The sequence below is a fragment of the Trichechus manatus genome, unplaced genomic scaffold (genome assembly GCF_000243295.1).
Source record: "Trichechus manatus latirostris isolate Lorelei unplaced genomic scaffold, TriManLat1.0 scaffold00067, whole genome shotgun sequence".
NCBI classification, from domain to species: Eukaryota; Metazoa; Chordata; class Mammalia; order Sirenia; family Trichechidae; genus Trichechus; species Trichechus manatus.
The window spans coordinates 1600831-1626504 of NW_004444003.1; the positions used below are offsets into that span (position 1 = coordinate 1600831).

Genomic DNA, 25674 nt, shown 5'->3' on the forward strand with positions numbered 1-25674 from the left:
CAAAAGGTCAGCCACTCCTTGGAAGAACTAAGGAGAAGTTCTACTCTGTCCTGTGGGGTTACTATGAGTCAGAATCAACTCGACAGCATTGGGTTGGTTGGTTGGTTGATATTATGAGGAAAAACTGCTATGGACATTTGTGTACCAGTGGTTTATTTATTCTTGAAAAGAGAAAAGAGAGTAGGTGTATGTCTAAGTTTATAAGAAACTGCCCAATGGTTTCTATAGTGGTTGTACCATTTTACACTCCCACCAGCAATGTATGAGTGTTCCATTGTTCCATGTCCTCATTAACACCTGGTATTGTGTATTTTTAAATTTTAACCAGTCTAGTGGCATCTCACTGTGGCTTTAATTTTCATTTCCCCGATGACTGATACTGTTAAGTATCATTTCATGTGCTTGTTTAACATGTATATATCTTCTTTTGTGAAGTGTTTCTTCAGGAGTTTTTATTGGATCGTTTGTGTTATTAAGTTGTAAGAGTTACGTGTATGTTGTGGATATAACACCTTTGTAATCTATATCTTTCTGTCTGTATGTAATGAATATTTTATCAGAGTCTGTGGCTTACCTTTCAGATTTCTTAATGGTATCTTTTTGGTACCATTAAGCCCAGTTTATCTTTTTTTTTTTTCCATTAGTGTTTCCTTGTCCTGTCTAAAGAAACCTTTCCCTACCCTAAAATCATAAAGATTTTATCCTATGTTATCTTCAAGAAGCTTTATGGCATTAGCTTTTATATTTTGGTATAAGATCTATTTTGAATTACTTTTAGTGTAAGATAGAGGTGAAGATTCTTTTTTGTTTTTTTCATACAACTGTTCAGTTGATCCAGCACCATTTGTTGAAAAGAATATCCTTTCCCCATTGAATTATCATGGCACCTTACCGAATATCAATTGACTGGATATGTGTGGGACTATTTCTGGACTCTGTTCCATTCCATGGATCTGCATGTCTATCCTTATTTCAGTACCCCACGGTCTTGATTACTATGGCTTTATAGTTTTTCCTTTTCAAAATTGTTTTGGATCTTCTAGATCATTGTATTTCTATAGAAATTTTAGAATCAACTTGTCGATTTCTACCACAAAAGCCTGCTGGGATTTTGGTTGTGATTGTATTGAATTTATAGATCAGTTTTGGAAGAATTGATATCTTAACAACACTGGGTTATATAATTCATGAACATTATATAACTCCATTAATTTAGGTCTTTTAAAATTTTTCTCTTGTAGTTTTTGGTGGGAAAGTCTTGTGTGTCTTTTATTCAAGATATCCCTAGGTATTTCATGTTTTCTGATATTATTGTAATTTGAATTGTATTTGTTTGTTATTAATGTATAGAAGTGGTATTGATATTTGTATATTGACTTTGTATACTGCAACCTTGATAGGTTTACTTATTAATTTTAGTAGATCTTTAAGGAAGTTTATATAGATAATTGTGTCATCTGTGAAACAAGACAGCTTTAGTCTTCCTTTCCAATCTTTTGCTTTTTATTTTCTTGCCTTATTGCACTGGCTAGCATATCCAGTACAATGTTGAATAAAGGTGGAGAGTGGACATCCTTGACTTGTTAACAGTCTTAGGGAGATTTTCAAGATAGCACTGTTTTTTGTTTTTTTTTCATATTAACTGGGTCTTTTGTGGATGCCCTTTATCAAGTTGAAGAAGTTTCCTTCTGTTTCTAGCTTGTTGAGAGTTTTTAATCATGAATTGATGTTGACTTTTATTCCATGCTTTTTCTGCACCTGTTGAAATGGTATGTTTAAATTGTTTGCCAAATGGAACTATTTTTGCATTTGTGGTTTAAGCCCTACTGAGTCATGGTATATTTTATTTATACACATACACACACAGACATTAGATTTAGTTTCCTAATATTTAGGATTTCTTCGTCTATACTCATGATTGAGGTTGGCCTGTAGTTTCCCTTTTGTACCCTGTCCTTGTCATATTTTGATATCAAAGTTAGACTAGCTAATGAGTTGAAGAGCTTGCCCTCTATTTCTTTTTCCTAGAACAGTTTATATAATGTAGGGGTTATCTGTTTATAAGAGATTGGATAGAACTTACATATAAACCACCAAGTCATGGTGTTCTTTGTGGGTAGATTTTTTTTAAGTCAAGCAGTCTTTACAGTTAATTGGATATGAAGGACCGTGGGAGGAACCAAAGGAGATGATTATTCTACTCTTTCTCAAAAGCTGGATAATAATTTTAGTAACATTTTAGCACCAAAGAAGGAAAGAGTAATTTTATTGTAGATGTGAATAAGAAGAATCAGTTCTTTAGAAAGCAGATAATGATAACTGGGAGGGAGGAGGAGCTAATCAGGTTCTAAGCTGCCCTCAGTGAACTCAGTAAGTTCATAGGAGAATGTAAAATCCTCATTAAAGCTGAATGTTTAGGTCTTTAATTCATCTCTAACACTGAGATGCTAATGCACAGCAATAGAGAATCACTTTAGTTTAACCCCTTTAATTTCTTCACATCTGGAAAAAAGGTCTAATGAACCAGAAGCATTCAAAAACCAGATAAACCATCTCTTTGGAATTTTCTTTTTACTGAAAAAACTACTAGCAATGGCATGCATGTGGCCCAGCCTCCTCAGCAGTGTAATTCAAAACACTGCAAGGCCACTATACCTCATCAAAACAACCCAAACAGTACTGGCTAATTTTCTTTTATTGAAAGTTATGCCAGTGATGCTGAAATAAACCCCATTGACTGCCTCCTGTTTTGATAGTTGCAAATTTCTGAGATAGTCACATACATGTGTTTTGGTGCAGAACCAATACCTTTCACAAACTTCCAAAAAATAGCTTCCAGACTCAATATTTAACTTCACGTTAAGCTGATAAAATTCTTGTTCTGTGCTAGCCAAGTGTTAGATATTATATTTTATCTTTTAGCTGGAGAAGGTAGGCTTCTGATCCTTAGAACTATTATTTCTGCAAAAACAATAAATCTACTTTTATCACTCATTAGTCAACTGGAGGGAAGCTTTTCTTTTTAGAATATTCTACTTCCTAAGAACTTTATGCAAATAGCCAGCTATCGCTTAGGCTAAGATAGCTCCCTGCTCTTTTGGGCTTTTACCCAGCGTAGTGTACCAGTTGCCTTTGAGTCAATTCCAACTCATGGTGACTCCATGTGTTACAGAATAGAACTGTTCTCCATAGGGTTTTCAAGGCTGTGACCTTTCGGAAGCAGGTCATCAGGCCTGTCTTCCAAGGTGCCTCTGGGTGGGTTCGAACCACCAACCTTTCAGTTAGTAATAGCCCAGCCCTTAACTAATTGCACCACCCAGGGACTTCCAACATACTATTTAAGAAAAAAAAAAACCAAGCCCATTGCCTTCTAGCCAATTCTGACTCATAACGACCCTATAGGACAGAGTAGAACTGTCCCATGGAGTTTCCAGGGCTGTGTAATCTTTATGGAAGCAGACTGGCACATCTTTCTCCTGCAGAGCGGCTGGTAGGTTTGAACCTACAACCTTTCAGTTAGCAGCTGAGCGCTTAACCACTGCACCACCAGGGCTCCTCAACATACTCTAAGGGGCTTCAAATCAGACTACGAAGAAGGAAGTATAAGGAGTTATTGCTTTCCATCCTCACAGAAAGTTATGGTGCAAATCAAAGATCAAAAAGTTAGCTTAAATGTGTGGATTAAATTTTTTCAAGATACTGACCTGACATCATCTTTGTTCTTTAGAGCTCAAGTGGTAAATTAACTGACTTCCTCAGCTTCTACACACTCCCTTCAACAGTCATGCATCACCCTGTCCACAAGAGCCTCAAAGCTGCTTACTCCTTCTACAACATTCACACAGAAACGCCTCTCTTAGACCTCATGAATGACGCGCTCATTATAGCAAAGTTGGTAAGCAACTCATCGCTTCTTTGTGCCATTTTCTCAAAATAGTATGTCAAAATGTATAAAACATCTCACCTCACTGTATTTTTTCCACACAGGTGGAATTCATTCGTAATTTTTTTTTACTGTTGACCATAAGTCAACGGAATACTTTTGATAAGAGTTTCTTTTAAAATTTCAGTGGCTATTTTCATCATGAATTCTTCTGCAACTTAAAAAACGAAGATATTTTATACTTATTAGCTACTTCTAACACTTCTATAAGAATACATAAAACCCATAATGTAAGGAAAATACATGAGTAGGTATTGTGTTGCAGTGTATAATTAGCAGCAATAAGTTTTTTGTTTCAATTAAATAGTCTCTGAATTTTAAAATTAAAGGAATTCAATTCAAAATGTACCTTTCTATATTGTATTAGTTTTCTCTTTCCTCTGTGTAAAAGTTAGGATAGGATAATTGTCAAATTTTTGCTACAAATAATCATTTTTCCTTTAAAAAAGAAATTGAAATCAGCATTTTGATGTAATTATCAAATGTGAGAAAATATTGTTCATAAGACATTAAGAACAGCATATCAAAAGCAGCTTCCTACTATCTGATAACTAAAGACATTTTAAAAACTCTCTTACTTACAGATCCAAAAATCAACATTACCCTCAGATTCTTTGGTCCTATTGCTCATTTTCAACTATTTCCCAAAAAAAGGCCAGTAATCATTTATTTAAGGTAAAAACCCAAGAAATGAAACTTTAGTGCTTCATCTATATCACATTTTATGTTATCATTGTCTAATATATTAAAGAAATTTAACTATGAAAATTTTACTGAAATTATTTCTTAATATGAACCCAAGACATAATATACTATTTAAAGTCTTTACAACTTTGGTTCCTTGGCTGTAGCTTCAGCTATGTCAAAAATTACAATGTTCAATAACTAACAATTCCTGGAGATGGAGCCCCCTAGTTCCCTTCTAAAACAGGTACAAAATATTTTTGAAATCTTAATAATTATTTTACTGTGTCAGAGTTAGCCATCATATCAAATTTTTTGATTCAGCATTTCTGGATTATCTTGCTGACTCCATCAAATTCACTGCTAGTATTGGAGCTTTTAATAGAGGAATTAAATGCTATACCAAAATGCATAATATAGAGAGCACTTTGGTCCTTTCATTATTTTTAATTTTAAATTCTTTTTACATTGGCAGAAAGGATTTGATGTATTCAATGCACTAGATTTAATGGAAAATAAGACATTCTTGGAAAAACTCAAGTTTGGTATAGGAGATGGCAATTTGCAGTATTACCTGTACAATTGGAGGTGTCCAGGAACAGATTCTGAAAAGGTAAGTGAAATTGACATAGCATTTGTAAACATAAGAAATAAATTTACCTAGAAAATTCCATGCTTACTTCCCTTAGGATTTTTAAGAGGTTTTGTTTTTGGGATTTTTTAAGTGGCTTTTTAAAAATACAAATCTATTATAATACATTATCATTTGCTTTTCTTGCTTACTTATTCTTACTATTTCTTCCCTTCTTGTAGGTTGGACTTGTATTACAGTAGGTGGATATTTTTATTTCTAGAACTCTTGACATCATCATTTGTTAATATTCTATTTAATGACTCCTGGAACTGCCATTCCAAAGAATAAAAGCACAACTTAAGTGAAATTGAAGCAGTTGATAACAATCAGAAAAGATGAAAAAACATCCATATGTGACCAATACTATACATTTCTAGCTAGAACGTAAAACTTCATCATTTTTGCACTGTTTACCCATTTGTGGGAGGGATGAAAGGGTACAAAGAGCACATTCCTCTTAATTTTCAGTTTTTTGGTTGTCTCTTGATCAAGAGAAGGTATTTTTCCACTTCTAGCAAAGCAACTGTTTTTGTATGGACTGCAGAAAAGTTATGGAATCATGTAAGAAATTCTTTGCTATTGTGTGAAGATAAAGACTGCTGCATTTCTATTTATTAAGTGGTGGTATACTTGTCAGTGTGAATGAAAGGTCCATTCTGAAAATTTTACTTAATATTGCCTCACATGATAATCATTGGAAAAATTTATGGAATCAACACTTTTGTAATGCAATGACAAGTGGTAAATATTTAAACATGGAGCAATATAAAATGTGCTGGTGACTGGTACATTTATTTCTCCATAAGCAAAGTTGCCAAATCAATAAACACACGAATTTCTACTTTGATCTTCATGGATCAGTGAACCTGGTTCAAAAGCAAAGTTTTGTGCAAACATTAAGTGTGCTTTCTGAAAGAGTATACACCCATGACTAACTAGACTTTTCTGCTGCTGCTTAGACTCCAGGTTCTTCTCGGCAACATCAAGGCTATGTGAGGAAAAGAAAATAAAAGCTCAAAGTCAAAAGAAATGCCCAGTGGAATTTATTAGTGCTGTTAGGACATTGATAGTTTGAATATTTTTATTACTTATGCAGAATTGCACACATTCCTTTAAGCTGACTTTATCATTAATGCTGTCATGCTAATGGAAAATGTCTTATTTGTAAATAGGTATCCATAATTTTGTTACTGATGGTGTTTTTACCTAGAATTTGAAAAACTTTCACAGTGTACATATATATGTATATATTGCCAATAGTCCAAGGAGGAAAAAAGGAAGATGCTAAATGAGGGCACAGAGACTGGGCTTGACTCAGATACCACAAAAGTAGATACTTTTTCCTACCTTTACTATACCAGTGCCTAGGCTGTTCAGTCCAGAAAAATTTAATTATTTTAGACAACGTAATAGCATTTCCTTCATGTTATCAGTAGTCACGTGAAGCCAATCAATACCAAGGGTCAACAAACTATAGCCCATGGGATAAATCTGGCCACCTGCATGATTTTGTACAGCCCACAAGCTAAGGAATGGTTTTTACCTTTTTGAACGGTTGGGCAGGGGGGAACAAAAGAAGAACATTTTGTGACATGACGTGAAATTCAGATTTCAGTGTCCATATAGTGTGTTTTTTGGGAACACAGCCACATTCATTCATGTATTGCCTGTTGGTTTCACACTACAAGTGCAGAGTTGAGCTGCTGTGACAGACTAGTCAACAAGCCTAAAACCAATACTATCTGGCCCTTTACAGAAGTGAAGTTTGTTGACCCCCGAGTTACACTAGGCCTCAAGTTGAAAGCTACTTTCTACAGCTTTCCATTATCCTAATGACTAACCTACGGCTTGTGGGATCCCTAGGACTGCCACTAGAGGACACCTGGGCCACAGAGTAGTGCATAGTTGGGACTAGCACTGTATACTTTCTTGAAGACCCAGCGGAAGACTTCTATTTAGGATGGCTCAAACCCAATTGCACTACCGTTCTTTCTTAATAGGGATAAAAGTTTCAAGAAGCAAAACTGAATTTTTTTTTAAGACACCAGCATTAAGGTGATTTTAACTTAATTTGGAGTCAAGGCTTTTGTTAGGAACTATGTTCCACTCATTTTTATAGCAAAGCCCCATACAAAGTAGGTTTTCAAATAATTGCAGAATTGCCAGTTTGCCATGAGCTATCTCATGATGAAACTGTTCCTTAAAGATTCATTTACAGAATTCCAGTTGTAGAATTCTTATTCTTTTACCAAGTTATCTTAAAATATAATAAATGATATATTTGCCTCTCTGTAATTTAAGCATATTACCAATGAACATTTTGAAATAGACAACTGGTAAAACTGCTTGTGTTTATAAGGTGGCTATTAAAACAGTAAATTTAAATGTAATATATAATGTCTTATAGATTCAAGACATTGTCCTGCATCCTATAACCAAAATATTCTATGAAGTATCCTTCCTTTTTTTACCCCAAGATGACACTAACTAAAAAATTTAAATGAACTAAAGTACCATAATTTATGAGTCAACCAGAATTTTGGCTGAAAATAAATTCTGGCAATCCCATAGCTTCCCTGTAAATTATGGAAGGTAACTTATGCTCCCGTGCTCCATTTCCTGATGTGAAGGGCACCCTATCATTGCCCAGGCCCACCTCGTTGCCATAGTTCACCTAAAAAAAAAAAAACCAGACCTGTTGCTGTTGAGTGAATTCTGACTCACAGCAACCCTGTAGGACAGAGAACTGTCCCATAGGGCTTCCAAGGATCATCTGGTGGATTCGAACTGCTGACCTTTTTTTTTTGGTTAGCAGCCAAGCTCTTAACCACTGCAGTATTTCACTTAATTACCATATTTTTTATACATGCTAGATTCCCAAGAAAATAAGTTAACCATGTAAAGGGGTGAATTCTAACTGGTTGAAATACCTTGTCTGACTTTTTCTGTAGATATTAAGCCTTTCTCCCAAGCCTGTGTCTACCTACAAAGAAAGGCAAATTGGCATGAAGTACAAAAATGATGTATTGTTCCTGAAAACAGCATATTGTATTAGCATTTAGTAACTTTCCTTTAAAACTGATAATGCATCTCCAATCCAGTTTCACTTACCCTACTAACTAGAACCAGGCTGACTATGGCACATTTTTCAAGTTTGATAGAAAATATTAAGTGTTGTAGAACACAGATGTTCTTGCTTCCATTGTACCAGCCTTTTTAAAAAGTAAATTTATACAAGCATGGACATGAGTTTCAATAAACTTTTATTTTGATATTCATACTTTTGAATATTTTCTGCAGTTAGCGTTTTTAAACCTCAGCATATCTGTGCTCTACAGAGAGTCTTACACATTTGAATGGAACACTAGCAAACAGTACCCTAAGAATATATGTAACAGCAGTTCATTTTATCAGTTCCAAGGTTTCTTTACAAGTGTCAGTTTACAAATTGTGTAAAATGACAAGTTTATTCAAGGTTTACTTCAAAGTAGTTTTTTTACTTTTGGGTGGTTTCCTTATCTTATTAGGGTTTGGAATTAGTTTCTTTATTTTCAGGGGTTGTAACGCTACAGCAGAAGCCTGCTGACCTTCAACCAGCTTCCTCTTGTGTTTAGAGAGGTCTTCAAATGAAGTTTCCAAAATCTCTTTGTCTTGCCTTTCCAAAGATTCAGTCCCTAGATTTTCCCTTGAGTCTTCAACTCTGTCTGGAAGCCATGGTACATTTAAACTGGGTACTCTGGGAATTATAACTTTTATTTCATCAGCAAAGTCAGTGGTATTCTTTTTGAACCCCAAGGCTAGGACACATTTTAAGCCAATGACAGGTGCAATTCTCTCACTGAGACGGGGAACCTGACAAGCAGGCACAGTTCTGCTTAAGCTTAACTGAATCAAGTGTGATGTGATGATGGCAGGCTTGGCTGACTTACACACTAGGACTAAAAGTAGGTCATTCCTTTCCAGTGCTCTGGTCACTTCATTGACTCCAATGGCAAGCTGCTTCCTGACATGCACGGGGGTCCACCCTGACACTTGCTGGTTATCATCTGGCTTTTTCTCTTTCAGATCCTCACTAATATCAACATCTGTGTTACATTTTTCTCTGCTTTGTTTTTGGAAAGAAGGCTGTTTTTTCCTTTTCTTCTTATCCTCAATCTTCCGGAGTCCAATGTATTTAAATCTGTTTTCAAGTGTCTGTAATATGAAGTGCATATCCTCTCGCTCCAGAGTACTCCAGCAGATAGTATATGGGTTGTTCAACGATGTCTTTACAACTAAAGGTCTTGTCTTCCGAATAGATCCCCTCCCTGGTGCTTGAGTAGCTGCAGCCATTTTGAAAAGCCTTCATAGAGAAGCAAAATGACAAAGGAAAATTAAAGTTAATTAGCAATGCATGTCAAGAATATCATGGTTGCACTCTGATTCGTGATCAGCTACAGCAAGCCTAATTATATAGGCTCAATTCTGTGACCATACACTTAACCTCTTTTAAGGTTAAGTGATTTTATTTTCCTCCATTTGCTCGTAGTGATTGTCTTTTATTCATATATAGGCAATATATGTTTTACATTATTGAAATCAGAGTGGAATTCTATTTGTTCATTTCACTTATTAAAAATGTTCCATGTTTCTACTTGTTCATAATTATCCGTTTAATGGCTGTATGGTATTAATCTTATAGATTTGTTACCACTTTCTAAATTGCTCTCTAGTTGGACTTTCATTCATGCATTCATTCAACAACTACTCACTGAGTGCCTGCATAGAGCTCACAACCTGAGGGCCACAGAGACCTTTGTTGTTGTTAGGTGCCGTGGAGTCAATTTTGACTCATAGTGACCCCATGTGACAGAGCAGAACTGCCCCCAGTTTTTTCTGGGCTGTAATCTTTACGGAAGAGCCCTGGTGTCGCAGCGGTTAAGCGCTCAGCTGGTAGACAAAAGGTCAGCAGTCCGAACCCACCAGCCCCTCCACAGGAGAAAGATGTGGCAGTCTGCTTCTGTAAAAATTACAGCCTTGGAAACCCTATGGCAGTTCTCTTCTGTCCTATAGGGTCGCTGTGAGTCAGAATCAACTCAATAGCAGCACAATTGGAATATTCTACAGGAGCAGATTCCCAGGTCTCTCTCCTGCACAGCCACTAGGTGGGTTTGAATTGCCATCCTTCCAGTGGGCATCTGAGCACTTAACCACTTGCACCACCAGGGCTCCTAGAGACCTCTGCCATTCATAATTAACTAGGTGTGATTATTTTTTAAAGACACTGGAACAGTAATATATGCACATGATTAAAAATCCAAATATTCTCAGTCTGTGCCCTTGTGTAAGTCTCTTCCTCGCTGGGGCCCAGACCATCTCCGCAAGTGCAGTCACTGTTTCTTGCACATCCTTCCCAAAACTGAGACACACGGACACGTTCCTCCTTCCTGTGGCTATTCCAAGCTGATTGTTCTGTCTGGCAATTGACTAAAACTAGGAAAACTTCTTAATAAAATTTTAAAGATAGTAATCCATTAAGAAAAAATAGAGTGATCCTTATGGGAGAAAATGTTATTAACCACTAGTCTAAGGAGCGTGTCCTGTTTATCTATCCCAGAGGCAACTGCATATACCACTCTCTTCCCTCAATTTTCTTCCTCTCCTTCCACGGACTTGGCTGAGATCCATACGGGCCCCACAACCGCAGAACTAAAGGAAGTTAAACTGACCTGGAAAGGTCTAGAGTTTGGGAACAGTCCCTATTTTCAGGGAACCAGATGACTCATGGTCCCTCGTTCCAGGTCATTATCCCACCTAGGCCTGCCCTCCCTGAAGTACCCTATGCAGGATTAAGTCTCCTCCAAATAAATTTCCACTTACCAGGCTGGATACTGATGTTGAAGAACAAGTGTCTTTGTGGAGTGGGTCAGAATTTACAAAGCACTTTCTCAACATACTATTTGACTCTCACAAAATTCTTGGAGAATCCACAGTGTGTGGATGAGGTAACAGACTCAGGTTACATATCTTGCCCAAAGTCACAATTAGTTTTCCAAATGCAAATTTTATGCTCTTTCAACCCCAGCTAAAACTCAAAAATCATCTGTGGCTTTTTAAAGGCATACAGATGGCTGGTAATCACCCCTGATCTACTGAATTGGCATCTCTGGGGGATGGGGCCAGGGTATCTGTACTTGTAAAAAACAGCTTCCCAGGTGAACCTGATAACCATAATTAGGAATCGCTGGTGTTGGAAAGGCTGCCTTTTCCCCATTTGCCAGCCCTGAGAACTGGTCACCCAACCTCTAGTGGTCTCTGATGTTCCTCCTAGTCACCTTCTCACAGAAAACCAAAATTCAGCTCCTTAAGGTGAGAAATGAAACCTCATTTGTGTCAGTATTACCCACTGGGTTTGATTCCTGGCCAGTGCACCTCAAGCACAGGCACTACCCATCTGTCAGCAGAGGCTTGTGTGTTGCTATGATGCTGAACAAGTGTCAATGTAGCTTCCAGACTAAGACGGACTAGGAAGAAAGGCCTGCTGATCTACTTCTGAAAACCAGCCAATGAAAACCCTATGGATCTGATCCCATTGTGCATGGGGTCACCAGGAGTCGGGGGCTGACTTGACGGCAACTACCAACAACAGGCACTTGGCATCTCTGCTGCCATCACACCACTCTCACTGTGCAGTCCTCCCCATCCCCACACCTCTACTCCCTGTTCCCCCTCAAGCTCAGAGAAATCAGGAAGAAAAATAGCTCATCCAAAGCCAATATACTGGTCAGAAGAGGCTGGCATCAGATTGAAGATGGTCAAGGACAGGGAAATAAATGACTAAGGAGCAAGACACATGATGATATAGCAAAGCTCTTGCCAAACTGCAGGTCAGTTAATGCATCTCAGCATTCAAACAACATGGGGTCAGTACTTACAGTTTTGTGCTCTGGAGGGAAAGCAAGATATGTATTAACGCCTGTCTTCAAAATCTAGTGTGGAGAAAAAGAGAACCAAGTTGTGAGAATAAGCAAAGTCTCATGCAATATAATCCAAAAACAAAGTATAGGTAGTCCTCGACTTACGACAGGGTTCCATTCTGACACTCTGTGGTAAATCGGTTCTGACTTAAGTTTCTAAATTTTCATTATTGCCTTTTATTAACAGTATCTTTATAAATCTGATCTTTATTTGTGTTTGGGGGTTGGAAACATTACGTATAAACTTACAAATATACTATCAGCAAAATACAACAACACTTATGTAGAACATACTACTACTGATTAAAAAAAAAGTCATAAGTGCGGTTCGTCATAACTTGAATACATCGTAAGCTGGGGATACCTGTACTGATAAAGAGAAGTTAACAGCTCTGGAGAAAGCGGTAAAATGGGAAGGCCTCCCTCAGGTGCCTTTTGAGCTGTCTTGGAGGCCTCTACTACTTATAGAATCAACTGCAAACTCCTTAAGGTGACGTTCAAGGCCCTCACACTCTGGCCCTGTCTCCCCACCGGCTTTTCTCCTTATGCCCCACCATGCACATTACAGCCCAACATTGAACCACATACTATTTAATGAGGCCAACAGTTTCTCACATCCGTGCCTTTATTCCTACTATCCCTTTTGCCAGAAATACCACTCCCACCCTCAGCCCAATGACCCCTTTCTTACTCATATATTCATAGATTATCCACAATGCACCAGGCCATAAAGATTAAGTATTAAACAAGCTAAGTACAGTCACTGGCCTCACTGAGCTTGGAGTCTATGAAGAAGACATGTCAAACAGGTAATAACAGATCAGGGAACAACAGAAGGCTAAGGGAACGTGTAACAGAGGCCTGATTGACTTGCTAGTCCCTGGGTGGCTCAAGCAGTTAAGCGCTTGACTGCTAGCCTGAAGGATGGCCGTTCAAACCAACCCAGAGATGCCTTGGAAGACAAGCCTAGTGATCTGCTTCCAAAAAGTCACAGCCTTGAATATCCTATGTAGCACGGTTCTCCTCCGCACACATGGGGTCGTCAGGACAGCAACTAACAACTTACTTTAGGAGGTCAGAAAAGGCCTCCTGGAGGAAGTGACCTTTTACCCTGTATCTGAAGAATACCTACCAAAAAGAGTAGGAAATGGAGAAGGGTTTTCCAGGGAGCCACATTAAAGGAAATCATGTCGCCGCAGCAGAGAAGGTGGAGAAAGTGGTGAAGTATTAGGTAAGGCAGCTAAGACCAGATGGTGAAGACCCTTACGAGCCTTGCAGTGAGAAGGGGCTGTTACGTGTAAAGCAGAGGAGTAGCATGACTAGAACGGTACTACAGGAAGATTTTTGTGATTCACAGCAAAGGATGGCCTGCAAGGTGCAAGACTAGAAGCAGCAAAGAGGCTACTGGAGTAGGCCAGGTAAGAAATGATGGTGGCCTGCACTGGAGTTGTCGCAGAGGAGATGGTGAGAAATACACGCTAGTTGAAATAGGAGATAAAATCTACTCAACCTAGTGATCAACTAAGGAAGGACACAAGGACGACTCTAATTGAGGGCATGACGGCACCAGTTCTCCGTCACTGAATTCGTGAGAGTTAAACCCTCCCTACTGTATGCCACCACTGTACCTGGTGCCTTCCTACTTTATTTAGTACTTTGTTGCGGTGGTGTACCGTGGAGTCGATTCCAACTCATGGCGACCCCTGCAGGACAGAGCAGAACTGCCCCATAGGGTTTCCAAGGCTGTAATCTTTATGGAAGCAGACTGCCTACTTTGTCCCGCAGAGCGGGAGAGGCTGATGGGTTCGAACTGCCGACTTTTCGGTTAGCAGCCCAGCGCTTAGCCACTGCGCCACCAGGATTCCTTACTTTACTACTTAGCATACGGAACTGTAATTATTTTGTTGTCTCCACTTCCAGACTCTGTAGTACTGAAAGGCCAGGATCGCGTTTTATCTTTCCATTCCTAGTACCCAACAAATGTTCAACACAGGTTTGGGGGGACACATTCCGGCCTGAGAACGATACGCTGAAGCACAGAGACGGGGCGGGAAGGCGGGCGGGTCCAGCGGCGGCGCAGAAGACATCCGGGAAAGCCATGGACGCTTTGCGCGACGGCGGGGGCTGGGGGTGGGGAGCACAGGCCCGATCCCACCCTGGACGGGCCCCCTTACCTGTTTTACATCCCCCTTGCCCAGCTCCAACTCACGATGGCGACACGAAGGACAACGTCTAGCCAAGGCTGCAACTACACGCGCACCCACGATGCGCGTGCGCAGAGCCCTCGCCTTTTCTCAGGCCCCGCCTTACAAATGGGGCGGTGCAGAATCGCTCAGATATCTTTGAATTTCATTACCCTGAGTTAAACCACTCCCAGTGGGGAAAGTCAGCCCAAAGGGTAGCCCGACGCGGAAGCGACAAAGCCAAACCCAATCTAGAAACACCTGAGAGTTGAACCGGGGATGGAACCACCCACGCCCCCAGGCTGTACCCTAAAACGGCAATGCGCAGGCGCGATGTTTGTCTCGCGAGAAGCTACGGTTGCTACGGTAGCGTAATCACAATCTCGACTGTCGGGTGGCTTTTGAGCCAGTTTATTTATGGCTGACAGTCCCTTTGAGGACAGTTCCCCTCAGGGCATCTTTTCTCTCCTTGGCACCTTCTTCTAACCCAATTTCTACCTTACAGCGCCCTTGAGTCTGAGCGCTCTACCTCTTCTCGCTTTTCTGTATTTGTCTTGTCTAGGCTTGCCTCAAAGACGTAAAGGAGTCCTCGTGGCGCAGTAGTTAAAGCGGTCAGCTGCGCCACGGGAGAAAGATGTGGCAGTCTGCTTTCCTAAAGATTACAGCCTGGGAAACTATGGGACAATTCTACTCTGTCCTAGAGGGTCGCTATGAATCGGTATCAACTCTATGGCAACGGGTTTGTTTTTGTAAGAGATGTGAAAGGAGCCCTGGTGGCGCAGTGGTTAAGCGTTCCACGGCCATTGATGGTTCCAACCCACCAGAACCCAAAACAGACTCAAGGGGAGAAAGATGTAGCATTCCGCTCCTGTAAAGATTTACAGCTTTGGAAACCCTATGGGGTAGTTCTACTCTGTCCTGTAGGGTCGCTATGAGTGGGAACGGACGCGACACCTAACAGGAAGATACGCAAGACCCCAGCCCCTGCCTGTCCCACTGCGCCAGTCTCCATCGAATCACTGCCTAATCCCCGGCAACAAGAAAATCACGGTAAATTGAGGGGGTGGTTTACAGTTAACAGTGTTGAGAATCTTGGGCCCCCTTCAAGAGAGGAGAGTAAGGGCTGCTTTGAGTACTGGAACAGCAGTTTAGAATATTCCTCCCAGTGTTTACTGTGGCTACTCCAACCAACAGAGAACTAAAGGGTTAGGAATGGAGTCGCTGGGAAGTCACGGAGAACTGGTAAAACAGCTGATTAACAGTTTAAAGGTCAGTGATCTGAACCTGTTGATCTACGCTTCGCTACAACTTAGAAGAGAGTAGGTTGCTTCTGACCTAATGAGCTTCCTCCCTCTCTACCCCTTCTCTTTTTCTTTTCCACTCTAGTTTAGGCCGCTTCCTTTTCCTCTTCTAAATATCCTCCTCCTTTCTTCAATCTCTTCACTGCTCTTTTTGGGTCTAGCTTCTATATTTTTAGTTCTCACAACCCACATAGTACGTGGAGCTGTAGTAGAGCAGTGGTTAAAAGCTCGGCTGTTAACCAAAAGATCGGCAGTTCGACCACCAGCGGCTCCTCAGAAACCCTGTGGGACAGTTCTGCTCCGTCCTGTAGGGTCACTTTGAGTTGGAATCCACTCTCTCGCAATGGGTTTGATTGGTTGGTTGGTTGTTTTTTGGTTTACATAGTACATGGAGTCCCTAGGTGGTGCAAACGGTTAAAGAGGGAAGAACGCCCCGGCATCTATTTACCCAAAAAAAAAAAAAAAAATCAGCCTTTGAAAAGCTTATGGAGCACAGTTCTGTTCTGACTCGCATAGAGTGGCCATGAGTCTGAGTGAACTTGATGGCAGCTAGGTTTTTTTACATAGTACATAATTGGCCATAAAGTAAACAAGAACAAAACCAAAACTTTTGTTGCTTTTGGTCAAAGATTGCAGGATACACAGGGTAGAGTACAATGTGATTTTTAACACAATTAGGAAGATTAAAAAGAACAAAATTACAAGTTTGAGCATAACAACAGGCTTTTGTTTCATAAAGTGACTCATTAGTTCATCATTATGATAAACTACAAACATGCAGTTCTAAAGTAGCGTTGGCTTTTAAGCTGTAAGACAAATAGAGATGCACAGATCTAATTGAAATGTTAGAGTAATAAGAAGGAAATATGTATGCAGTTATTCCCCCTAAGGTTCCAGATTTATAGTTTTGAGTATCATCTCAGCTTACAGATGCTCCATGAAGATTGCCGGTTGCTGTTGGGTTGATTCTGACTCACAATGACCGTATAAGACAGAGTAGAACTGCACCCATAGGGTTTCCAAGGCTGTAATCTTTACAGAAACAGGCTGCCACATCTTTCTCCTCAAGTGGCCTGTGGGTTCAAACTGCTGACCTTTCGGTTATCAGCTAAGTGCTTAACTGTTTGAGCCACCCAGGGACTATTTTAAATCTTACTGGCCTTTTAAATCCCAAAGTTTAGTAGCTACTGCATCGCACTGCCCTGCTGTGAGCCACTGAAAGAAGCTACAGAAAGGCATAAAGATCTTCACCCTCCTCTATGTTAAGTTCTTTCTGCCTTAATACACAGTGTGGTTGGTTAAGCATGCAGGCTCCAGAGGCAGACTGCCTTGGGTCAGATTCTGGCTCTGTCACTGGGCTCCAGCCCCAGAGTCTCTAATTCAGTAGGTCAGGGGTGGAGCCGAGACTGTATTAGATGCTAAGGCTGCTGGGTCCAGGATCACATTTTGAGAACTGCCCTATAGAGTTTCCAAGGCTGTAAATCTTTGCAGAAGCACACTGCCACATCTTTCTCCCGTGGAGCAGCTGGTGGGTTCAAACTACAGCCCTTCCAGTTAGCAGCTGAGTGCTTAACCACTGCACTAGCAGGGCTCCTTCCATAAAGATTACCAGTCCTTATATTACATGGCTCTGGAGCCAGCCTACCTAGGCTGAAATCCTAACTTCATCACTGACTAGTCATGTGACCCCAGGCAAATTAATTAACCTCCTCTGTGAAGTGATAAAAATAGTACCGGTTGTGAGGATTAGAAGAGGTAATTTATGTAAGATCCTTAGCACAGTTCCTGGCACATACTAAGTGCTTGATAAATATAGCTGTGATGATGAATCCAGTGACAGCCTTCAAAGAATTAAGTCAATAAAAAATTCACTATGACTTCTATGCTTTTATTGTTTGTGGTCTATTTTAAGACTGGTAATAAAATCTACTAAAGTGAACAATTATAGTTTAGATAATATTTTCTCCCACTTGTAGTATACAAACGTTACAACAAAAAAGTTTTTTCTTTAAATTCTCATGTGGTTCAATCACCTCAAAACACATTTTCCTTCAGTGTACCCTTCTAATTATTTCACACACACATTTATGTGTGTTTTTACATTCTTAATATAGATTAAAGTTTATGTTGTTTTTCTTTCCATATAGAATTTTCCATGATTTTCAAATGTAGCCATTAAATTATCACTTTAACACATATTTAGTATCCTGCACTGAATGATCAGTTTTTACTTTTTAATGTCAGCTTTCCATTATTTTATCCTGAAAACATCAGTTTAGTCTTTACTATCTTCTTATATTAATTCTTATATTAATTATACAGTTGGACAACTGTTAGCTTTATATACTTTCTCTGATATAACAGTGCTCTAAGATGCTTGATGGGTGATAAGTTATGTCATTGGCCATAATTCTTTTATGAAATAAGTTCCAACAACAAAGTTTGTCAATAGAAGAATGTAAGAGAACCACCAGATTCTTCTTTCCCTTTATTGCATTCTGACCTTTGCTGTATGTATGATTGTTAAAAAGAAGTCCTGGTGGCACAGTTGTTAAGCACTCGGCTGCTAACTGAAAGGTCAGTGGTTCAAACCCACCAGCTCCTCCATGGGAGAAAGACGTGGCAGTCTGCTTCCGTAAGTGTCTTAGTCATCTAGTACTGCTAAACAGAAATACCACAAGTGGATGGCTTTAACAAAGAGTAATTTATTTCTTCACAGTAAAGTAAGCTAAAAGGACAAATTCAGGGCGTCAGCTCCAGGGGAAAGTTTTCTCTCTCTCTCTGTCGGACTTCTCATCGATGTTCCCCCAGACTAGGGGTTTCTCTGCGCAGGGACCCCAGGTCCAAAGGTCGCACTCTGCTCCTGGCACTGCTTTCTTGGTGGTATGAGGTCCCCAACTCTCTGCTTCCCTTTCCTTTTATCTCTTGAGAGAGAAAAGGTGTTGCAGGCCACACCCCAGGGAAACTCCCTTTACACTGGATGTGACCTGGGTAAGGGTGGTGTTATAACCCCACCCTAATCCTCTTTAGCATAAAATTATAATCACAAAATGGAGGACAACCACAGAATACTGGGAATCATGGCCCAGCCAAATTGATACATTTTGGGGGGGACATAATTTAATCCATGACAGTAAGATTACAGTCTTGGAAACCCTATGGGGCAGTTCTACTTTGTCTTATATGGTCACTAGAAGTCGGAATCCACTCAACGGCAACCATATGATTGTTAAAACAACTGTAAGTTATAACTCTAAATCAGTTACTGAGAGTAAACTTTAATGAGTTGCTGCCAAATCAAAAACAGGCTTATGTGCTATCAGAAGCCCTGCTAGTTAGGACTATGTCATATTTCAAAGAGTATCTGTTTCCATAGAGGCAATATCATTGTGAGGAGCTTCAAGCAGTTAAGCAGTCCCCCTAAACAGCAGCATAGTGGCAACTGCTGGTTTGGCTCCGGTAAGGAGACAAAAGTCCTAACTGTTTATTACTAACACAGGCAGCAAAAGCAAGAAAGAATGATATCAGCTCCCTGCATCCCTAGTCCTATGGGACAATATCCCTAGTCCCAGAGGCCAGATGACAGGTGGTACAAGTGGTAGGTCACTCTGCCATTGAGGAACCACATTTAAACTTCAGCCAAGCAGTTTTGTAGAATTACACAGGAGCCTGCAGCTATACGCTAAGGTGAAGAGGGAGGATGAGGGAGAACGCACTGGATTCAACAGAAACCAGGGAGATGGATGAGAAACACCCTTGCGGGAGTCATTCCTATAAGATGGGGAGGCCATGCTCCTGGAGGAATCATGGGGCATTCCACCAAAACTGAGGTCAGACCACAGCTAAGACTTGCCTCTGTGGCCATGTAGAAATGTGCAAAGTCTTCAGGGCCCTCAGCAGAGCTGTCCCCCTATTAAAAAAAAAAAAAATGAGAAATTTCAAAGAGCTTAAATCAGATCATCAGAGGCTAGTCTGGTATGTTCTTTTTTGAAGGAAGAGGCTTAATACAATGCTAGAGGGCTTCGATTTTCCACAGGTCCTACTAAGCTAGTACAGAGGCAATAAGGTATCTGCATGATATGGTCTGCAAGTAACCGTACAGAATATGCCACAGTGGTACATAAACAGGCCCTAGAATTGTAGAATTATTTAAGGTATAGATATTTATATAAATTAGGTTATCACCAAATTCTTTCTGAAGCAGTATGAGCAGAACAAATTATTGAGAAGCACTTTTAAGATAAAAATATGTACATATAACTGTGTATATGTATCAGGTAAAAAAATATAAATAACCTACTTTGTTAACAGTGTTAACCATTTTTATGTGTCAGGCAGTGTGCTAGATGCTGGATATATAAGAATGAAAAAAGTGTTTATTTTTCTTCCTTCCTTTCTTCAAAAAGTACAGTATTTTTTGAATTCTAACTTTGGGGATAAAGCATGGAGGAGACAGACAGTAAACAAAAAGTAAAATATATAGTACATCAGATGATTACAAGTATATGGAAAAAAATAAAGCAGGGAGGGGAGAAAGGAGCTGCTGGGATGGAGTGATAAAAGAAGGCCTTACTGAGAAGGTGACATTTGAGCAAAGACCTGAAGAAGGTGAAGGAGTGAGCCATGCAGACAGCTGGGGGATGAGTGTTCCAGTACAAAGGCCCTGAGGCAGAGGTGTGCTTAGCCTGTTAGAACAGCACGGAGGCCCAGTGCACAGTTGTCCTTTGAAAGAAGGTGAACATGGGAAGAGAGGAAAGGAAATATGGCTACAGGCCAGGCCATATGGTATCTTGTAGACCAGACTAAAGATAACTTCATGTTCTGAAGACTTCCTGGAGGAGGTGCCATGTAGGAAATAGGAGTTGGCTGCTTAAGAAGGTGGGATGAGGGCATTCCAGACAGTGGGGCAGCAGCATTCTGAAGTCCTGGAGAAAAGAGAACTTAAAGTAGTTCCCTTTAAATTAAGGAGTAGAGTATACCTATTTGTGGGGAAGGAGAGCAGTGAGAGATGAAGTTGGAAAGGTCAGAAGGACTTGATCATGGAGGACCACATATATTATTCACAGGCTGTCCTGAGAAAGGGAGCTAAGTTAGCATTTCAGGCAGTGGATCTTAACCTTTACTGCATCATTCCTGATGCTTAGGCCCTACCCTGTTGTTGCTATGTCGAGTCGATTCTGACTCATAGTGACCCTATAGGACAGAGTAGAACTGCCCCATAGGATTTAGGTTGTAATCTTTATGGGAGCAGATCACCAGGTCTTTTTTCCAGTGGAGCCGCTGGTGGGTTTGGACCTTTGACCTTTTGGTGAGCAGCCGAGCACTTAACTACTGTGCCACAGGGCTTCTTGGGCTCTACCCTGCAGCCATTAAATCAGAATCTCTGGTGATGGGAAACAGGCATCAGGTTTTGTTTTTGTTTTTTCTTCCAGGTAGTTGAATGTGCAGCCAGGGTTACGCAGTGTTCACCTGTGGTCTCCCATATGCAAGTCCCTCACTAGACAAGAGGCCTTGGGCCTTGGGCTAGACCACAGTAAAGACCCCATTGGCCTAAAATGAGAGTGCAGAGCACTCAGCTGTTGCACAAGAACATGTTTCTTCTTCATACACATACCATTTGCATAAAATATATAGTCTAAAAATGCATGCATTTTTATCCAATTTTAGGGACAATGGCTCTTTCAGTCTGCAGGTAACAAAACACCTTGCTAAAAGTGGTTTAATCAAAAGGAGTTTATTACCTGTCATTGAAGCGTGGAGGTTGGCAGTTCCAGGACTACCTCATTTGGTGGCACACAAGTTCATCAGAAACTCAAAGGCTTTCTATCTTTCCCTTTTGCTTGCCTCAGAATGTTGGAATTTACCCTTGAGTTTGTCACCTCAAGGCCACAGTTTAGCAGTCACAGCTCCAGTCATCACATCCTACACAATCATATCTAAAGGTAGTAAGTTTTCCCTCATGCATTTCTTTCTTTTTCATAAGAAGGAAAAATCTAAGAAGTCCCAACATACTTTCCCCTTGTGGCTCATTGGCCTGAACTCGGTCACATGCCCACACCTAATCCAATCTCTAGCAAAGGTGAATGAGTCAAACCAGACTGGGTTAGGTCATATGATTCTTCTCTTGGAGTTGGACCCACCTTCCCCGAACACATTGTGGCTCCATAACTGAACAAAATTAGGATTGTTTGGCAAAAAAAGAAGAGGGAAATACCTGCGTGATAGAGAAGCAATGTATCCCCATTAGAGAGATATTTTGTTTGGCAGAGTTCAGTTGCAGAGTATGTTAACTGGACATTGTTAATATGTAAAAGTATTTATAAGCACTGTCATGGATTGAATTGTGTCCCCCCAAAATATCTGTCAACTTGCCTAGGTCATGATTCCCAGTATAGTATGATTGTCCACCATTTTGTCGTCTGATGTGATTTTCCTATGTGTTGTAAATTCTCTCTCTATGATGTTGATGAGATGGGATTAGCAGCAGTTATGTATACTCAAGCTACAAGATTAATCTACGATTTAAGCCAATCTCTTTTGAGATATGAAAGAGAGAAGCAAGCAGAGAGACAGGGGCACCTCATACCACCAAGAAAGCAGTGCCGGGAGCAGATCGTGTCCTTTGAACCCGAGGTTCCTGTGTGGAGAAGCTCCTAGAGCAAGGGAAGATTGATGACAAGGAGCCAACAGAGAGAGAAAGCCTTCCCCTGGAGCTGGCGTCCTGAATTTGGACTTCTAGCCTACTAGATTGTAAGAGAATAAATTTCTCTTTGATAAAGCCATCCACTTGTGGTATTTCTGTTCCAGCAGCACTAGACAACTAAGACAAGAACTGAGTATTTTGAGCCCAGCTACATACTATAATTGAAACCAGGGGCTACAAACCTCACAAGTTTAATGAGGAATGTTAAACAAATGAGAGACTATTGACAGTGGTGCTTTGAGAAAACAAGCTAGCCTTTATAACTTGCAAGGTTGGCTAAAAGCTGGAAGATATTCATGAGACTTCTCTTTTGAAGACTAAAAATATAAACATGAAGCCAAATTGAGATGAGAGTGCTTTCTGTGAGATATATGCTTTTTCTAAAATTGTTCCAATGAAATTATGCTAGCTAGTTTTGTTGCAAGAAGTCCCCCTGAGGCATCCTAACTTTAAAATAATGTCAGTTGTAACTCTTGATCTCCAGGCTATGCTTACTTAGTTGTCTGTTTTGGGGAATTATATTAGTTGTCTGTTGTTTCTTTCAGTAAATTTTATTTATTAGATGTGTTCATTGTAGGAAATTGTTTATTCAATATAAATTCATAATCTGCACCCAGCACTGTAATCATTAGTTCACTGTCTCTGATATCACTGACTTTATCTTACAACTTTACTTAGAAAGCATTAAGACACCTTGTTTTTACTCTCTCCCTGAAAGTATGTTTGTAAAGCCTCCTGTCGCATTAGCAGATTCATTTCTTGTAAACAGCACCAGCATGAGTCTTGCTCTGGCACTGACTACTGTTCTTACATTCTTGTGAATGTTCACCATGGACAGATGTTAGAGCAACCAAACCCTAAACAATTTCAACTAGCCACACAAAACCAACTATCAGAAGTGGATAACCAGATTGTAATGGTTAATGTAGTTAATTCATATAACCATTTTAAACTACTTAGATTAAGGAAAAAGCTAATACTTCTGATTAACCAAACCCGTTGCCGTCAAGTCAATTCCAACTCATAGCGACACTACAGGACAGAACAGAACTGCCCCATAGGGTTTCCAAGGAGCGGCTGGTGGATTCAAACTGCTGACCTTTTGGTTAGCAGCCTGAGCTCTTAACCACTGTGCCACCAGGGCCCCAATAGTAACTAATAAATAAAAAATAAAATTTCAGTGATAGAAGTGTCACGAAACAGGAAAGAACATAATATGGACTTAAAATATTAATCTATATTTTAAAAAATCTGACCTTGGAAGAATGCAGCTTGCTTCATCTATAACTTTTCCTGAGGGCTTCACTAGCTCCAGAGCCACTTCTGATGCCATACGGTTTGGAGTGTATCATAAGAGAATGGAGTATCATTGAAATGTATAAGCAGAGGGTGCGAACAATGATATTTGCATTATAGAACACTCACTCTGGCTGCAAGTAGAGGAATGGATGGGATAAGGGGTTAAGCTTTCTGTGTACTTTAAAAGTGGGCTTTACCCCCAGGGGTTGGAAGTGAGGGAGGCAGCAATGGGAAAAATTGGCTCAGATGTCATTATCTGTGTGACCTTCTCTTATTTGTAATTATCTCACTCCTATGTAACTCATCCCAGAATACAGAAAAGCAAGGATGCTTTCCCAACTCGTGGTAGCCTAACAGTAATGCTAAAAACCAAAAAGAAGAGTCTAAGAAAACAAAAGTGCAAACTAGCCTTATTCATAAACATGAGTGCAAAAAAAGTAAAATAATAGCAAACACGATCCAGCAATCTATTAAAAAATATTCCAGCAAGACTAAGTTGGGATTAATGGAGAATGCAAGGTCTATATTAACAAGTTAAAATCAATTAACATAAACCATCCCTTCAAAAGATAAAAGGAGGAAAAATCATATGATCATCTTAATAGAAGCATAAAAATAAAGCTTTTGATGAAGTTCAGTATCCATTCATGATAAAAAAAAAATAATCTCACCGAACTACGAATTAGAGGGAGGTTCCTTGGTTGTAAAACATATATATGCTACCTAAAATTTCTTCACCAGTGCAAGGGAACAATTTCAGATTTTAGTTGAGCCAATACATGATGTCATATATATATAAAACAAAAACAAAATCTAAACACAACCACTGCAGTAAATATCACACTTGATGGTGAAACGCTGAACTTATTACATTTAAGTTACAAGATAAAGGTATCCACTGTTACTACTTCTATTCATTATTACACCAGAGATCCCAGATAGAGCAGAAAAAGATGCAAAGAAAAGCTGTGAGGATTGGAAAGGAAGAAATAAAACTGCCACTATTCACAGATTATATGTTTGCTACAGAGAAAACCCAAAATAATTTACTGAAAAATAGTGGAAATTAAAAGAGAGTTTGTTAAAGTTCCTGGATAGGGAATCAGTATTTAAAGAAAGGAAAAAAGTCAATTTCCCTTCACTACACCAATAACAAGCAAATAAAAGATGAAAAATTTAAATGCTTAGTTTACAACAGCATCAAAAATTATAAAGTTACTTAGAAATAAATCTACAAAAGATGGGCAAGGCTTTCTGCAGGGAAAATTAGAAAATTTTATCTAAAGACATTAAATGAGATAAGTAACTGGAAAAGGTATATTAGATGCATAAATAGTAAAAACGCTGTATCATAAAAATGTCAGCCCCCTACCCCATTGATACAGTTTCCATTCAATTCCAAGAAAAATTAAAGATTTTTCTTTCGTTTAACTTGATGCATGGACGCTAAAATTTACATGGAAGAGCAAAAGGCCAAAAGCAGCCCTTCCTGAAAAAGAACAAAATATGGAGACTTTAGTGAATAAGACGGTGTGGAGGGACAAACAGACAAGTGGATCTCAGTAGAGAGCCCAAAAACAGACCCACAGTTGTACAGAAACTTCACTTACAATTGAGCTGGCATTTGCAGATCGAGCTGGCATTTGCAGATCAATGGGGAAAGGAGGGACTTTTCAATATATTATGCTGGGACAATTGGCTATTAATAAGATTGGTTCCCTAGCCTGCTGCATAAAAAAATAAAATAAAATCAAGTCCAGGTAGGTTAAAGACTTACGTATGAAAGTCCAAACCATGCAACTTTTAGAAAACAATATACAAGAATGTCTTTAGGATCTCAGTGTATAGACATGTTTCCTATACAAAGTATTAAAAGTGCAAACCGTAAAGGAAAAAAATGATTAATTCAATTATATTGAAATTAAGAACTTCTGTTCTTCAAAAGATACCATAAAAGAAGGTGAAAAGACA

The 25674-nt window shown here is 39.6% G+C and overlaps 2 protein-coding genes across 11 annotated transcripts in view; one reads left to right on the forward strand and one right to left on the reverse strand.

Moving 5' to 3' along the window:
* NMT2 (N-myristoyltransferase 2) overlaps nucleotides 1–5691 on the forward strand; it is an 85749-nt gene extending 80058 nt beyond the window's left edge. For 8 of the 9 annotated variants that reach the window (XM_004379666.2, XM_004379665.2, XM_023734326.1 and 5 more), the window contains 3 exons: nucleotides 3728–3895; nucleotides 5103–5240; nucleotides 5441–5691. In XM_004379666.2, the coding sequence (XP_004379723.1) occupies nucleotides 3728–3895; nucleotides 5103–5240; nucleotides 5441–5461 (327 nt within the window). In that variant the 3' untranslated portion in view covers nucleotides 5462–5691. The other variant, XM_023734333.1, reaches the window with a different exon arrangement.
* A 2144-nt stretch (nucleotides 5692–7835) lies between these two features.
* Nucleotides 7836–14879, reverse strand: RPP38 (ribonuclease P/MRP subunit p38). 2 transcript variants are annotated; one of them, XM_023734334.1, is made up of 3 exons: nucleotides 14392–14879; nucleotides 12176–12229; nucleotides 7836–9603 (listed from the first exon to the last, which is right to left on the reverse strand). In XM_023734334.1, the coding sequence occupies exon 3, from the start codon at nucleotides 9591–9593 to the stop codon at nucleotides 8739–8741; it is 855 nt and encodes a 284-aa protein (XP_023590102.1). In that variant the 5' UTR covers nucleotides 9594–9603; nucleotides 12176–12229; nucleotides 14392–14879; the 3' UTR covers nucleotides 7836–8738. The 2 variants fall into 2 exon arrangements, with proteins under 2 accessions (XP_023590102.1, XP_004379782.1); XM_004379725.2 differs by lacking the exon at nucleotides 14392–14879 and having other exon boundaries at nucleotides 12176–13051.
* Between the last annotated feature and the right edge of the window lie 10795 nt (nucleotides 14880–25674).